Consider the following 16,297-nt stretch of genomic DNA (forward strand, 5'->3'; position numbering starts at 1 on the left):
TCTTAGAGGAAAACATAGGAAGAACACTCTTTGACATAAATCACAGCAAAATCTTTTTTGATCCACCTCCTAGAGTAATGGAAATAAAACCAAAAATAAACAAATGGGACCTAATGAAACTTCAAAGCTTTTGCACAGCAAAGGAAACCATAAACAAGACGAAAAGACAACCCTCAGAATGGGAGAAAATATTTGCAAACAAATCCACGGACAAAGGATTAATCTCCAAACTATATAAACAGCTCATGCAGCTTGATATTAAAAAAACAAACAACCCAATCCAAAAATGGGCAGAAGACCTAAATAGACATTTCTCCAAAGAAGACATACCGATGGCCAAGAAGCATATAAAAAGCTGCTCAACATCACGAATTATTAGAGAAATGCAAATCAGAACTACAGTGAGGTATCACCTCACACCAGTTAGAATGGGCTTCATCAGAAAATCTACAAACAACAAGTGCTGGAGAGGGTGTGGAGAAAAGGGAACCCTCTTTCACTGTTGGTGGGAATGTAAACTGATACAGCCACTATGGAGAACTGTATGGAGGTTCCTTAAGGAACTAAAAATAGAGTTACCATATGATCCAGCAATCCCACTACTGGGCATATACCCAGAGAAAACCATAATTTAAAAAGACACATGCACCCCAATGTTCATTGCAACACTATTTACAGTAGCCAGGTCATTGAAGCAACCGAACTCTTCATCGACAGATGAATGGATAAAGAAGAAGTGGTACATATATACAATGGAATATTACTCAGCCATAAAAAGGAACGAAATTGCATCATTTGAGACGTGGATGGATCTAGAGACTGTCATACAGAGTGAAGTAAGTCAGAAAGAGAAAAACAAATATCTTGTATTAACGCATGCATGTGGAACCTAGAAAAATGGTACAGATGAACCGGTTTTCAGGGCAGAAATTGAGACACAGATGTAGAGAACAAACGTATGGACACCAAGGGGAGAAATCTGTGGGGAGGTGGGGGTGGTGGTGTGATGAATTGCACAATTGGGATTGACATGTATACACTGATGTGTATAAAATTGATGACTAATAAGGACCTGCTGTATAAAAAAAAATTGTGATCAAATGTATTCTATTGGAAAGAAGCAAAAATAGACCATATTTACTCTCTAAATTATATAATAATTTAATGGAAAAAAAAAGACCATATGCTATCAACATCATAGACATTGGAGATCATCTGAAGTGTTATGTCATCATCAAAGGTTCTTTAGACAAATTTCCAACAGGCATGGTCCAGATATCTTGGGAAAGCTGTTTCATCAGATATCATCTGCTTCAATTCTGGGAAGTCTTTACTTTCAGGTCACCAGATGATATACAGGTCCAGTTAGGGTTTGGTACTTTTTTTTTTTTTTTGGTGTGTCATGTGAATCAAGAGTCTATTCCCTGGAGTTTGGAAGCACAAGGGTTGTTTAGCAGTACCTGATAGGGGACTTTCCAGCAAGGTTGAAGAGAGTCTTTCTGGGAGGTATCTTTTCCAATAGATGAAATCTCTATGTTGCAAAGTGTGAATGCTTAAGGTCTTCATCTTCTGGGAGTACATTGTGAAAAGATTGTTGTACTAAAACATGGTTACTTTTAATAGAAACAATTGAGTATCTTTCCATTTATCAGTTTTGGGTAAAGAAGCAGGAGCCAAGGGCATTGAGCATCCTATGACTATCTCAAAGGGTGAGAGTTTTTGAGTTCCAAAAGGGGGTGGATCTAAGATTTAGGAAGACCAATGGCAGTGCTTTTGGCTAAGGAATTTGGAGGGCCTTTATGAATTTTTCCAGTTTAGTCTTAGTAATGCCATTAGTGCATTCGACTAAACCAGAGGGTTAACAGTGGTAAGTGTAGTGAAAGTGTTGTCAATCCAGCCAAACAGTGCAGACTTGTTGAAATACCTAACCAGTGTAATGGGTTCCTTGATCATTATGAAGTTCAAGAGGAGTTCCCAGGTAGGGATAATCTTTTCCAAGAGCACTTTAGCCACAAAAGAGGCAGTAGCCTGTCTGTAAGAAAAGGCTTCCGTCCAGTGTGAAAACATACAGACCATGACTAAAATATATTTATTTCCACAAGACAAAGAAAGTTGTATGAAATCCACTTGCCAGACCTTGAATTGTCCATTAGGTAGTCTGGAATGTGTGGGAGCAGAATGAACAGGCTACCTACCCTGTGTTGTATTTTAGACAAGTGGAACAAGTGAAGTAGGCACTTTATGAGGCCTTTTTAATGTTTTCCCCACCAATATTGATTCATGAATGCTATTATTTTATCAATAAACCAATAGTTTAATGCATGTACAGTGGTTTGGAGTGGGAATTTTAGAGTCTCCAATAGGACTGGATTGTTACCTGGTCCAAACCAGAGGTTTCTCTTTTTATTAAACTAATAACTGTTTAATTTCCAATCTTATTTTTCCTTCTCTGAGGTCAATTGTTGGACTTCTCTAGCCAGTTTTTCTAAGTTATCATTTGGAGAAATGTCCCTTTGGACCATGACAGGGGTTTCACTGCTCTTGGTTCCTTTAAAGACAGCATACCTCATTAAAGGGGATCCCACGATGATTTTTTTGGTGGCCATAATGGCTATAAGGCAAAGAAGTTATCCCCATGCCACAGGGTCCAGTTGCTGCCTATAATACCCTCTGGGTTGATGGTGGTCCCTGTGTTATGGAGTGAGTACCCCAGGGACATTTCCTTTTTTTTTTTTTTTTTTAATTATTTTATTTATTTATTTTTGGCTGCGTTGGGTCTTCATGGCTGCACGCGGGCTTTCTCTAGTTGCAGCGAGCGGGGGCTGCTCTTCGTTGCGGTGCACGGGCTTCTCATTGCGGTGGCTTCTCTTGCTGTGGAGCACGGGCTCTAGGTGCACAGGCTTCAGTAGTTGTGGCACTCGGGCTCAGTAGTTGTGGCGCACAGGCTTCGTTGCTCCGTGGCATGTGGGAATCTTCCTGGACCAGGGCTCGAACGCATGTCCCCTGCGTTGGCAGGTGGATTCTTAACCACTGTGCCGCCAGGGAAGCCCCATTTCCTTCCTTTTCACAAACAAAAAGGAAAAAGAGAATCTGGTAATTGGGATGCCCAAGGGTAGGTAGGTTCATCAAACTCTCCTTTAAGGCCTTTAAAGCCTATGTCATCCGGTTTTTCCCATAAAGTTGATTCAGGGTTGTTGCTGTTGTCAAGTAAAACATATAGAGGTTTGGCCATAAGAGAGAAATTTGAAATCCAGCTTTGGCAGTAACCAACTAGACTGAGTTTGGGGTTTTGATAAACTTAGGACACCATGAAACCTTCTGGATCTAGGTGTAGCCCTTGTTCTAATATTAGATACCCTAAATATTGAGTCATCATCTGGGCAAGCTGCAATTTTTCCTTGGCAGCCTTATGTCCCTTTAATGCTAAAAGCTTTTGCAAGTGGATGCTATCTTGTGAGGAGGCTTGAGAAGGAGAGTAAAGAAGCAAATCATCCATATATTGCAACAAAGTAGAACCTCTAGGGAACTTTATATCATGCAGATCAGCCTTCAGGATTTGTGAGAAGTAAGGACATTCAGTAAAACCTTGAGCAAGCATTACTGCCCAGGTGAGTTGTTTTTCTTCCCAAGTAAAGGCAAAGTGGTATCGGCTAGCTTCAACTGGAATACTAAAGAATGCATTATATAAATCTGTTACAGTAAAGAATTTGCTTCCAGTGGGAATAGATGTTAGTAACATATGAGAGTTCGGAACAACAGAGCATGGAGGGATAACAACATTGTTTATCACTCAAAAGTCCTAGACAAAACCCTACCCTCTGCCCTTAGGTTTTCTCACCAGTAAAATGGGAGTATTACAGAAACTAGTACAAGGGATAATGAGACCTTGAGCCTTGTAATCTATCAGGGATTTTATGCCTTGAAGAGCTGCTTTATTACTTAAAAGATATCGGTTAATTTGGAGAAGAGGTTTTGAGGAATCTGTTTGAACCTTGATGGGAGGTGCACTGTGAATTTTGCCAATATTAGTTAGAGATTTTGCCCATAAGGAAGGTGGTAGCTGATTCAGTAGTGACAGATGATCAGTGTTTCCAGGGTCAGCTCTAGTACCATCAGAAATGGAACAAATAAAAGATGTCAGAGTCATTTGTTTTTTGGGGTTTTTTTAATAAATAAATAAATTTATTTATTTATTTATTTATGGCTGTTTTGGGTCTTTGTTGCTGCGCGCGGGCTTTCTCTAGTTGCGGCAAGCAGGAGCTACTATTCCTTGTGGTGCGCAGGCTTCTCATTGCAGTGGCTTCTCTTGTCGCGGAGCACCAGCTCTAGGCGCACGGGCTTCAGTAATTGTGGCTCACAGGCTCTAGAGCGCAGGCTTAGTAGTTGTGGCACACGGGCTCAGTAGTTGTGGCTCGCGGGCTCTAGAGCACGGGCTCAGTAGTTGTGGCTCACGGGCTCTAGAGCACAGACTCAGTAGCTGTGGCACATGGGCTTAGTTGCTCCGCAGCATGTGGGATCTTCCCGGAGCAGGGCTCAAACCTGTGTCGCCTGCATTGGCAGGTGGATTCTTAACCACTCTGCCACCAGGGAAGTCCCTCATTTGGTTTTTATAAAAGTAAATTTAGGGATTTCAAAAGTTCCCTATAATGGCCACTGATGTTCTAAATTGTCTTTGGTTAGGTTGGTCCATTTAGTTAGAAATGTGAATGAAGAAGGACCTTGGTTTTTAAATATAAAATTGACCAGAGTCCCCTAAGGGCGGGGGACACCCTTAAAATGTTTAGGTAACTGGGATCCAAGTTTTTCTCTAGAATAAAAGAATAATTTTCAAACAGCCTAAACAGCTCAAATAGCCCAAACAGCCTGCAGACGTAATATCAGCCAGTCCTAAGGGAGCAGTCTGGTACAGAAGGAGCCACGCTGAAGACTGCACAGCTCTAATGAAACAGCCTAATTCTGAAGGAGGCAGGCTGAAAGCTTAATAGCACAGTTCCACTAGAGCAGCCCAGTCCTGAAGGAGTCAGGCCAAAGGCTTAACTGGCACAGTTCCAGTGAAACACCCCTGTTCCAAAAGGAACAGGCTGAAGGCTCGCAGTTTCAGTCAGGACAGCATGATTTCAATAATCAGCCCAAAGTGCCAAATGAGTACTTACCTACAGAACAGGGACTTAACCAGAAAGGACAAAGCCTTACAATATATCCTGAATAAAATCTTGTGAGCTTCAAAACCACAAAGAGGGTGCAAGCTCAAATCCAAGAGAAAGACTTACCCTCAAACCCCAAGGTCTGCAAGAAAAGCAGTTAGTGACAATGGGTTCACTGTGGGTACTGCACCTGTTTGCTCACCAGCCTTGGAGTTGTTGGGAGGTCTTGTCTGGATCCCCATATGGGCCACTGAAATGTTGACCTGAAACAAATAGACCGTCAGTTATTTCTCCAGCAAAAGTGGGTTTATACAGGATCACAGAATTGCAATTCAGGGTCTACAATCATGGCAAGGCACATGCAAGTTCCCAGCAAAAATGGAGAAGAGAACTCTTTTATAGAAGGGTAGAGGAAGTTGGGAGAGCTATAGTAAACAAAGAGTCCATGACTTTTTCTTAGCTGAGTTGTGATGGTCTCTCATTGGCTGAGCTCTTGCCAGGCAAGAAGAGGGAGTCTTTCTTTTTCCTGCTGGGCTCTGCTATAATCATCGTAGGATGTGGGAGCTCCCCCTTCTGATCTCCCTACATAATGTGTCCTTTTTTTCTCTGGCAGTTTTCAAGATTTTCTCTTTTTCACTCATTTGTAGTAGTTTATGATGTGATGTCTTAACGTGGTGCTGTGCTTTTTTCCCACTGGAATATTGAGCTTCTTAGATTGTGGGTTTACAGTTTTCAAATTTGGAAAATTTTTAGTCTTATATCTTCATATACCTTTTCTGCCCCTTCTCCTTTGTTTGGGATTCCAATTACACATTTACTAGATTGTATATTGTCCTACTGTTCACTCAAATACTAATCTTTTTTTTCTTTCTTTCTTCCCAGCCTTTTCTCCTTCTGCTTCAGTTGGGATTTTTTTTTCTGTGTTGTCACATTTATTGGTGTTTTATTCTTCACTGTTTTAACTATTGTTATGCCCATCCAATTAATTTTTCATTTCAGATACTGTACTTTTCAGGTGGAGAAATTCCACCTGAAATACTTCTGTCTTCCATTTCTCTTCTCATTAAGTTCATTGTTTCCTTTTAAATATTTGAATATAATTATACTTGCTTTAAAAGTCCTCATTTGCTACTTTTATAGTCTTTGTCATTTCTAGATCTGTTTCTGTTCATTGAATTTTTCCTCATTATAGGTCATGCTTGTTGCCTCTTGAATGCTACACATTGTGAATGCTTTATTGTTGAATGTCTAGATTTTGTTGAATTTTTTTAAGAGTATTGAAGTTTGTTTTGACAGAAAGTTAAGTTTTTGGAGATAAACTTGATTCTTTTGACACTTGTTTTTAAACTTTATTAGGATGACTCTAAAGTAGCAGTTAGCAAAACTTTTTCTTAAAGGACTAATATTTTAGTCCTTGCAATTAAATATTGCAAATATTTTACACTTTGCAGGCCATATGGTCTTTGTTGCAGTTCCTCAGTTCTGCTACTGTAGTGCAAGAGCAGCTATAGACAATATATACCCTCAGTCCTTGGTATGCACAGGAATTGGTTTAAGGACCCCTGACAGATACCAAAATCTGTGGATGCTCAAGTCTTTTATATAAAATGGCATAGTATTTACATATAATCTAGCACATCCTCCTGTATACTTTAAGTCATCTCTAAATTATTTATAATACCTAATACAATGTAAATGCTATGTAAATAGTTGTAAATGAAATGTAAATAGTTGCCAGGAAATAGCAAATTCAAGTCTTGCATTTTGGAACTGTCTAGATTTTTTTTTTCCAAATATTTTTGATCCACTGTTGGCTAAATCTGCAGATGTGGAACCAGAGGGCCAACTGTAAACTAATGACCATGGCTGGGTTCTACTAAAACTGAAATACAAAATACAGGCAGTGGGCTGGATTTGGTCCACAGGATCAGTTTGCTGATCCCTGGTCTAGAGAAACATTTGCCTTAAGGCTAGTTTAGCCCTACTGATAAGGCATGACCCTTCTGGGGACTCTGATAAATGCCCTGAATGTTCATTGAGGGTACTGAATGTTCTCTTCACTCTGGTTGGTCAGAACTCAAACATCTCCTAACCCTGTGTGAACTCTGGCATTTGATAATGTAGATTCGCAGTAGTTGTACTTTCCCTGTTCATTGTTATTTGTCTGGCTTTGTGTAGTTTCACCCTATGAACACACAGTTGTTTATTCTGATGTACAATCAAGGGGACCCCAGTACAGATTCCTGGAACTCTACTTTTAAGTAGCTTTCTCTTCTGTGGTACTTTGCCCTACAAATTCCAGCTGCCCTACAGATACTCTGTGCTTACACCTCTGTCTCCTCAACTTAGTCTGCTGTGGTCTGCTCAGATTCCTCTGGGCTCTATTTGGATTCCCCCTCCCTTGCTGTGTGTTCCAGAAGTTGCCTCCAGGCAGAAAGCCAGGGTGATGAGAGGACTGACCTTTTCTGTTCCTCCTCTTGCAGTGATCACAGTCCAGTGCTGCCTGTTGCCCAGCGCTGTCTCATGTATTTTGTTCAGTTTTCTAGTTGCTTAAAGTAGGAGAGCAAATCCATTCCATTTATTCTATCACAGCCAGAAATAGAAGCTTTTTAAATTACATATTCATATATCTAGTGAAATTGCTTCACATTTAAAATCAATTATCTATCTCTAGGAATAAATCCTCCAATTGCAAACTAAGTGAGTAATTGTTAATTCTCAACTTGCTCAGGATTTTAATGTAGTAGCTATAATGACACTTTTTTTTTAATTTAATTAATTAATTTATTTATTTTTGGCTGTGTTGGGTCTTCATTTCTGTGCGAGGGCTTTCTCTAGTTGCGGCAAGTGGGGGCCACTCTTCATCGCGGTGCGCGGGCCTTTCACTGTCGTGGCCTCTCCCGTTGCGGGGCACAGGCTCCAGACGCGCAGGCTCAGTAGTTGTGGCTCACGGGCCTAGTAGCTCCGCGGCATGTGGGATCTTCCCAGACCAGGGCTCGAACCCGTGTCCCCTGCATTGGCAGGCAGATTCTCAACCACTGCGCCACCAGGGAAGCCCTATAATGACACTTTTATAGGCAAGCTGGCAAAGAGGAAACTGTTCCAGTGGATGCTAGTTTTGTTTTAGTATAAGTTAACATATATCTCTGGCTTTATAAGCAACTTGTTATATGTTTATGTATGTGTCTTCTACTTTTATAAAAAACTTGCTGCTGATTTTTCTATTGTCTTTTCTTAATTTCTTTATCTTAAGAAGAAAATAGTAGTTGCATTATTATCTTAACCTTGAGGAGGGCTTTGCAGCAAAACTGCCAGTTTCCAAGAAAGAGGGAGAAAATAATGAGAATTACTGGCTGGCATTTTAATTTTATTTAGCAAGTAAAAACAACCCATTCAACCAGAACTTATATTAGGGCTCTGGCAGGGTACAGCTACAGCTAAGAATTACTAGTCATTCAAAATGCAAACAAGAATCACTCAAAACCTACAGTGATAACCTTGTACATATCACTTCTGTACCTCTATGCTAAAGTAAAATACCTGGTTTTGTTTTTCTGTTGCATGTAAAAATTCATTTATCTTAAGCTAATATCTAGCTATCTGAAAGACAGTTTAATCCTAAATCCCTTTTTAATAAGTTCATGGTCTTTGGAGGGAGGGGCATACTGAGAAGTGAAGCTATTATTTTTCTTTCATTGTTTGTTAATTTGAATAGTTTTGAGGGTTTCTAAAATTTCCTTGGACACTCTGTCACTTATATGTTAGTCCTAAAAGACGATTCCAACTGAGCAATCACTTTCTGCGTTGGCTTATTTGTAAATGAGGTATTTATCTGTCTCCACAGGAAAAGGTGTTTAGAGTTAACTCTGGTAGCACCTAATATGGCCACCTCTTAATGCCATAATAGTCCTCAGGTTATAAAAAGACATCGTTTATTTATGTTGGCTAGTCATCAGATGTCTTCCTTCTTGGGTTTAGTGTAGTAATTGTACAGACTTCAAATCCCTCTTATGTGGTGATCTAACTAGATTTTTCTAATATGTATTGAGCATACTCTTTCATACTGTATGATAATATATCACATTTTTCAAACATTCTTCCACTAAGAATTACAAATTTATGTCATTCATAATCTCTATAACTGGCAGAAGTGGATTCCCCCTTACCCTCAGGGTGAATCTTCATCTCCACCAGGTTTTTCTACCTTCTTCTGCATTAAAAGGTGACTAGAACCAAAATGGCAGAAAGAGAGAGAGAGCTTTGGCTTATACATTTTTCATTATCCTGACATTATGTGTTCCCATAGCAGAGGGAGCAATTCTTGGTGACTGCAGCATCTAATGATGGTAGTTGCTTTCTTGGAGACAGGAGTCTTTCTTCAAACAGAAACTAGATTGATCTGTTTGTAGCTTCATTTCTGGATGGTGCTCACAGAAGAATCATTCCTGGGTTCTCTGGTGGCAGTTGTGATGTAACACAGCTTGTTTAAAGTTCTTGCTAGAAAGAAATCCACATTACACCACAGTGCCTCTTTTTGTTTTCTGAGGCAGACATAGAAATTCCACCTCTGGAGCAGCTCAGAGTGAGTTATTATATTCCCTAAGGGTACCTCAAACTCACTCCAACCACTTTCTGAACTCAGTTTACTAAAAGAGTTGTTAAATAAGGGGCATTTGGGAATATCCCTTATTCCAACCACACACACACCCCCCAATATGGAAGTATTAATTCTATGCACATTCAGCCCCAGTAATAGCCCATAATTCCCTGAAGTGGATATTAAAACTAATTCTACTAGTGAATGTTATATTACCTGTGTTACTATTTTCAAGAATACATGTGCTGATTTAAGGGAAAAGCTCAGCTAAGAAAATATCAATGTAGGGGAGAAAAGTATTCCCTAACCCTCTTAGGGCCCTTGGCTGGGTCTGAAGATTATGCTGACAGAGACAAATTAACAGGAGAAAAGCATACAGGTTTATTTAATATGTTTTACATGACATGGGAGCCTTCATAAGGAAATGAAGACCCAAGGATATAGACCTGTGTATTTTCTGTTGTGTTTGTGAAGAGTGGGTAGTCATGTAGCAATGTGATAGGTTCAGGGGTGTGAGGTAATTGCACTCAGGAGTAGTAAGCTGCGGGAAACTTGGCAAGGCCTGTTGATTTGGATTCTTCTTAGCATTCCTTTGTCGTTGGAGATAAGGATGCTCCTTTACTCTGGTTATAGGGAGGGCACCTCCCACATGAGGGTTTTATGACCTGTTTTAGGGGAAAAGGGTGAGGGATATGGGAGGTCAGAGTGACCTTCCCGCTTCTGCCATTTTCTCAAACTCCTTTGGCTTGAAGTATTTAATATGCCACAGTGCCATATTTGGGGGTTGTGTGTTCCAAACTCCATCATCAGCAATTCCCATGCCCACCTCCAGAAGAAACACATGTCTTTATTCCTTCTTGATACAACTGACCATTGATGCTATCACCACTGACTGCATTCAAGGAATATTCTGATCCCCCAAATTTGGGGGTTAGTGGAAGAAATTATTTATTTCCTCTTCACCAGTAGCAACAAGGTGAGCATTTTTCAAAAGTGACTCTACTAGGAATCAAAGAGAAAGTTAAAAGATAGAAATGTAGAAGTTTGTAGAGCACAGATGCCTTGTATCAAAGAAACTAAGGTTTAACTCAAATTGGCTGAAATAACTTTCCCAGAACACAGATCAAGAGTTTTCTTTCTTCTCTTCATCACTTTCTAATGAAACCTGTAGGGTATTCAGACAGATCCTGTCCTTCAGTGAAGTTTGACCACTTTCTCTGTTTCTGAAAGCTATTATCTGGACTTGGTCTTCCCATCAGCCATATGGCCCCTATTGCAGTTTTGAGTCTGCTTACCTCCTTCTGGCCACCTGCTCTTAAAAGCAAAAAGACTTGTCTACACTCCCAAGCTCAGAGCCTATTAGACTCTGTTTCCAGTGGAAGGCATGTCCTAGCTCTTCCTACTCAATGAGATTCTCTCTGGTAAACTCAATCTTGTCTATTTCTTTTTCCACCCTTTCTACCTTCCAGAGATAGTTTTTTCTTAAGGCTTAGAATATTTTAAAAAATATGTTACCACATGCATTCTATTTCAAGTAATCACCAAGGTTGTTAAAAATGCATATAGTGAGTGATAGAATAATTAAAAAGAAAGATAGCCTTTTTTTCTCCCAGATGAATATTCACATTCTGTTTTATTTTGTTTTTCTAATACCAAATAGCTAGCAATAGAGATTTATGCCAATTACTGGTGTCTTATGGGAGAAAGTGAATGAAGGGGGAGTTTTCTGTGGAAAGGATTGTGTACTTTGTTTTTCTCAAGTTATTTTTATTTCAGTCTTTGTTTCTCTTGGCTTTCCTCCTAGTGGCAATCTGTTTCTCTTTTATTTTTCTTTACATTTGAAAGTTTCCTACTCTGCTTCCAACTTAATTTTTTTATTAAAACTTAATCTTCAAAATATTGGATTTTGTATTTGTAATTCGTAGTTAAAAACGTGTTAAAGTTGGTTTTCCAGTTTAGATTGTATTGGCGTCTTAGGGTGAAGTGAAGAAAGAAGGATGAAGATTAAATTATTCTCCTGGACTGCCCTCCAGGAAATCCTTCTCTATACTCTAAAAGTTCTTGTTCTTTTCTAGGAGTCCAATGTGCTGATTGCTGCTAACAGTCAGGGTACAATTAAGGTAAGCTATTTTATACATCTCCATTTTTAGGCTATAACAGACTATAACATGGAAATGCAGAGTTGTACTAAGCCTTAGAGAGTAAGCCAAATCATGGGTCTCTGTCTACTTGGAAATGGCTTTGATTGAAGGGGAAAAGAATAGGTAGCTTGCAACTATGGGGAAGATGATAGTACTTGTTAGAGGCTATACGAATGCTGAAGAGATTGAAAGGCGGTCAGGATGAAAAACAGACGAAGACTGTTAAGCATTCACGGTGGGGCGAGCACTGCTGAGCTTCTATCATGGCAGTGCAGCTACCCCACAGGGTGTTCAGGGAACAAGATCCAAGATACAGAAGCAGATGCTTAGACATGCACCAGGTTTTAAAATGTCTTACTCTGATTTTACTCTTCTCTTCCTCGTGTTTCTCCTCCTTCTCTTCCATGACAAGGAGATTTTTCCTCAGTTGCTAGGGGAAGAAAAGGTATTCTAGTGTTCCGTTGAAAATTGATTAATCATGTGATTATGCCATTGTCGTAATCTGAAAACTTTAATGTCTCTTTGCTCACAGTCTCATTCCCAAATTCATATATAGTTTTCCACATACTTTTCTTTGTAGTTAGGAGTTCAAGGAAGTAAAAATTTTATCTAGTTATACCATTGGAGATTCAGCACTTGGGCACAATACATTGGATAAACAAATCCTGAGCTAAGCAGTGAGCTTTTAAACAAAACACCATTTTGGAGGGGGTTTTTAGTACATGGGTTTGATTAGCACTTATTCTGTGGGTACCAGTTCTTTCCACATATTCTCTGCTGATACAGAAGTGTTAGGATGTATTTTTTAAATAATATGTATCTATTTTCCTGCCAATTAGCATTAATTTTGCCATGGCTTCCTTCCACTCATCCTGAGTGGAGAATGACCCAGCAACCAAGAGAGCAAATCCAAGCCTCACACATTGTCCTACAGAGATGAAATGAGCAAACTCAAAGCAGAACTGCACTGTTAGCTGGTCAAATTAATTTACATGGTATACTTCTTTTTATGCAGCCAGTTTCTCTATTTGGAAAGCTTCATTAGAGAGCCAGGGCTGTGTTCTGGAAACCTCAAGCAAGATGGTAGAAGATCTTGGAATCTCTGTTTTAAGTGGCTGTCTGTAGTCTCTCAGTTTTTCTTTACTTTATTCTCATGGCAAGGCATGTATTGAAAAAGCTGTACTGTATTCTTCAACAAGTTTGGCCTTTGAGGCAATTGGGATTGCTAATGTATCTACAGAAAGCTCAAAGCTACATACATACTTATAGGATCTCAGCGACAAATCTTAAGATTTTTTGGCAAATGTAAAGACAAAAAGCATTATGAAAGCACAGATATAAGTCAAGCCTTAGCACGGCAGAAGATAAGTTGCTCCTTTAATTCTTTGCCACCTAGAATTACAGTCTCCATCTAACATAATCCTTTTTGACAGTGCTCATAATTGTCCGCATGTTCGATGTCCTTTCTCAGCCATTTCTTCTACTCTTTTTATAACTGATCATTGCTTCTTCTTATTTTTATTTAATTTACTTTTTATACATCTTTATTGAAGTATAATTCTTATTTTTAGTTTTAGCACAACCTTTTCATATGATAAGGTACTACTTTAACTCTAATAGCTAACAAAATATCTCGACATCCAGATGCTTGACTAGAAAATAAATGAAGCAATAGGAAAAGACAAGATTTTAGGTCCTGTATACCTTGATCACTATAAAATGTTTATCAGTGCAAGAAGTAAATGGATTAAAATTCTAAACAGCAATACTTAAACTTTTTCTTATGAATGTGGAAAGATACCAACATAGTATTCCAAAAATATTATATTCATGCTATGCATCAGCCAGTTCATTTATCTATATGTTGTATGTAGTTTATCTTGAAGGCTCTTTTGTTGACTGTGGAGATAACTAATCTGAAAGAGTTCATGCGACTATTGAATTGAAAGTAAGAATGGATTAATGTCTAATCCCTTCAAATTCTTTGATTTTAGCCAAAGCAGTTGGGAGAAGTCTACTTGATTTGGTTCTCCATTTACAATATAATAAAGACTGATTAAACTCTTCCTATATTTTAAAACTATTTTATTATACTGATTCTTTTTTCTCCCTGTTAGGTGCTAGAGTTGGTATGAAGGGTTTACTCAAGTTGAATTGTACTTGATCCGGCTGAAGTACATCTGCAGCTGACAATAAGAGAAGACAGAAACTGTCATGTGATGTCTCTCCCCAAAGTCATCATGGGTTTTGGATTTGTTTTGAGTATTTTTTTCTTTTCCTTTTTTTTCCTCCTTTATGACCTTTGGGACATTGGGAATACCCAGTGAACTCTCCACCATCCATGTAACTCTACAGACTTTGCTGCTGTTGGTGGTATGGTTATCTAATTTTTGTGATAGGGAAACAAATTCTTTTGAATAAAAATAAATAACAAAAAATAATAAAAGTTTATTGAGCCACAGCTGAGCTGGGAAACTTTTTGTCCAATGTGGCAAGAGATAATTTTATCTTTTCAAGAAGTAGCACACATGAACTATAGTATAATGTACTGATGAATAATTTTTAAGGTCCATATTTCCCCACCTCTTTGGAATTATGCATATCAACATAAAGTATATGGATTCTTTTCTGTGAATTTAATGTTTACAGTAGGTAGAAAGATTAATTACTTTATGAAGTTCTCTCTTCATTCTCTGACCAGATTTATATTATCAGCAAGTACCAGATTCCTCAGTCCCTCTGGATCTGGCCAAGGGTCTAACATTTTGACCTGTTGAGACCACATTCAAACAGAAAGGGAATATCAGTCTGTGACAGCTATCTCTGTCTTTTCCTTTGAAATGTTACCCATAAGGCCCTAAATAAGCCCTAAATGTAGACAAACCAACTTATTTTATAAAATCATGGCTATCAGATAGTCATAGGTATTAGTACCATCGTGGGGTGATCAACTTTGAGCAAAGGTCAGCAAACTTTTTCCATAAAGGGCCAGATAGTAAATATTTTAGGCTTTGCAGGTCATATGGTCTCTGCCACAACTACACAACTCTGCCATTGTGGCAGAAAAGCAGCCACAGACAGATCATATACAAACAAATGGGCATAAGCTGTTTATGAAATGCGTGGAGGCCCACAGACCATGGTTTGCCAGCCTCTCACTTAGAGGAAAAGAAATTGAAGCCCTATTATCCAAATTTCCAAGCCATATAATCTCTTAGACTGTCTAGTTAATTTCACACATTGTTTTCAGTTTGTAAAAGGAAAGAACTTAAGAGTAGCAGGTCAAGCAAAAGTAATGTGAAGCTTTCTGTTTGAGCCACTTTAAGTCTGAACACTTTTTAGAAAAAGATATAAACAGAATTATATGCCACATGTATTTTATAAAAACAGGCACTTGGAAAAGCTTGGTGTGATAAGTATATGGATAATAAGGGTGATCAGAATATCCCATGTATCCCTCTATTTAAAATTATTGAAACCTACTGCAGGTCCACATTTCATTATCTGAAGCCCTTGGGCCAAATGCGTTTTGGAATTTAGAACTTTCTGACTTTTAGGAAAGTAATAGGGTACATATACTATGTATTATATAACACCCACCAACAGAGTCTAGAGCAATACTGTTTTCAAACACATTAATATTTCTGCAGCAAAATGTATGAATGTTCACGTTATATGAGATTAATAAAGACTAAAAATAGTCTTGCATTAGTTCAGGTCAGTTTTTACTGCCAAATGAGTCAGCCTCAAACTTAAGTGAAATTTTTCAGTTTTTAGAGCTTCAAGACAATTATATCTTAACTAACTTCTGGGAGATAAGACCCTGATAACTTCTGGACTCAATTCTGAGAGAAAAAGTCACTATCATTCAAAAGTACTTGTCATCAACCAGAACAATGTCAGTTGGGCTTTTTTCTGAGATTAATGAATGTCCTTTTGCAAAATTATAGAAAGAATATTCACATGTAGATTCTTCACTTAAAGAACTTTACTTAGGCAGATATGTCCAGAAAGTCATCAAAATAGAAGCAGAGAGTTAATGCCTCTTTGAATGTGTTTAAATAGAAGCAGATTATTATGGTTTTTGTTTGGTCTGACTCTTTTTGTTTTATTTCAAGTTGTTAGCATTGTAAGGTTATGTTAATTTCCATACATTTGGAAGGTTGAAATAAGGTACCTTTAGTTATCAAAGGGACTTAATTTTTTAATAACTTATTATTTTAAGAAGGCAGTGTTGTTTTATTTAAATTTGTGTTTAACTCTTTTTCTTGTAAATAGAAACCATTTTAAAATTTGAGTTAGTCTTTGCAGGATGTCAAAATCAAACAAATATTACTGTTTCTTAGAAAAATAACATATTAGTTAACTAAAGCTTAAAGATAATATACATTTTAACACCAAAAAAGCTTCTAACT

At 38.3% G+C, this 16,297-nt stretch overlaps 1 protein-coding gene and 1 long non-coding RNA gene across 6 annotated transcripts in view; one reads left to right on the forward strand and one right to left on the reverse strand.

Annotated features, from left to right (window-relative positions):
• Positions 1-14,357, forward strand: part of COP1 (COP1 E3 ubiquitin ligase) — a 271,776-nt gene extending 257,419 nt beyond the window's left edge. For all 5 annotated transcript variants that reach the window (XM_082437791.1, XM_082437795.1, XM_082437794.1 and 2 more), the window contains 2 exons: positions 11,817-11,861; positions 14,000-14,357. In XM_082437791.1, the coding sequence (XP_082293917.1) occupies positions 11,817-11,861; positions 14,000-14,017 (63 nt within the window). In that variant the 3' untranslated portion in view covers positions 14,018-14,357. The remainder of the gene's footprint in view (positions 1-11,816; positions 11,862-13,999) is intronic.
• On the reverse strand, positions 713-11,810 carry LOC309649541. Its single transcript, XR_014257194.1, has 2 exons — positions 8,214-11,810; positions 713-7,902 (listed from the first exon to the last, which is right to left on the reverse strand). It is a non-coding gene; the product is annotated as an uncharacterized lncRNA (long non-coding RNA).
• Positions 14,358-16,297: the final 1,940 nt, after the last annotated feature.

Source organism: Balaenoptera physalus (assembly GCF_965194825.1).
Source record: "Balaenoptera physalus genome assembly, chromosome: 1".
Classification (NCBI taxonomy): Eukaryota; Metazoa; Chordata; class Mammalia; order Artiodactyla; family Balaenopteridae; genus Balaenoptera; species Balaenoptera physalus.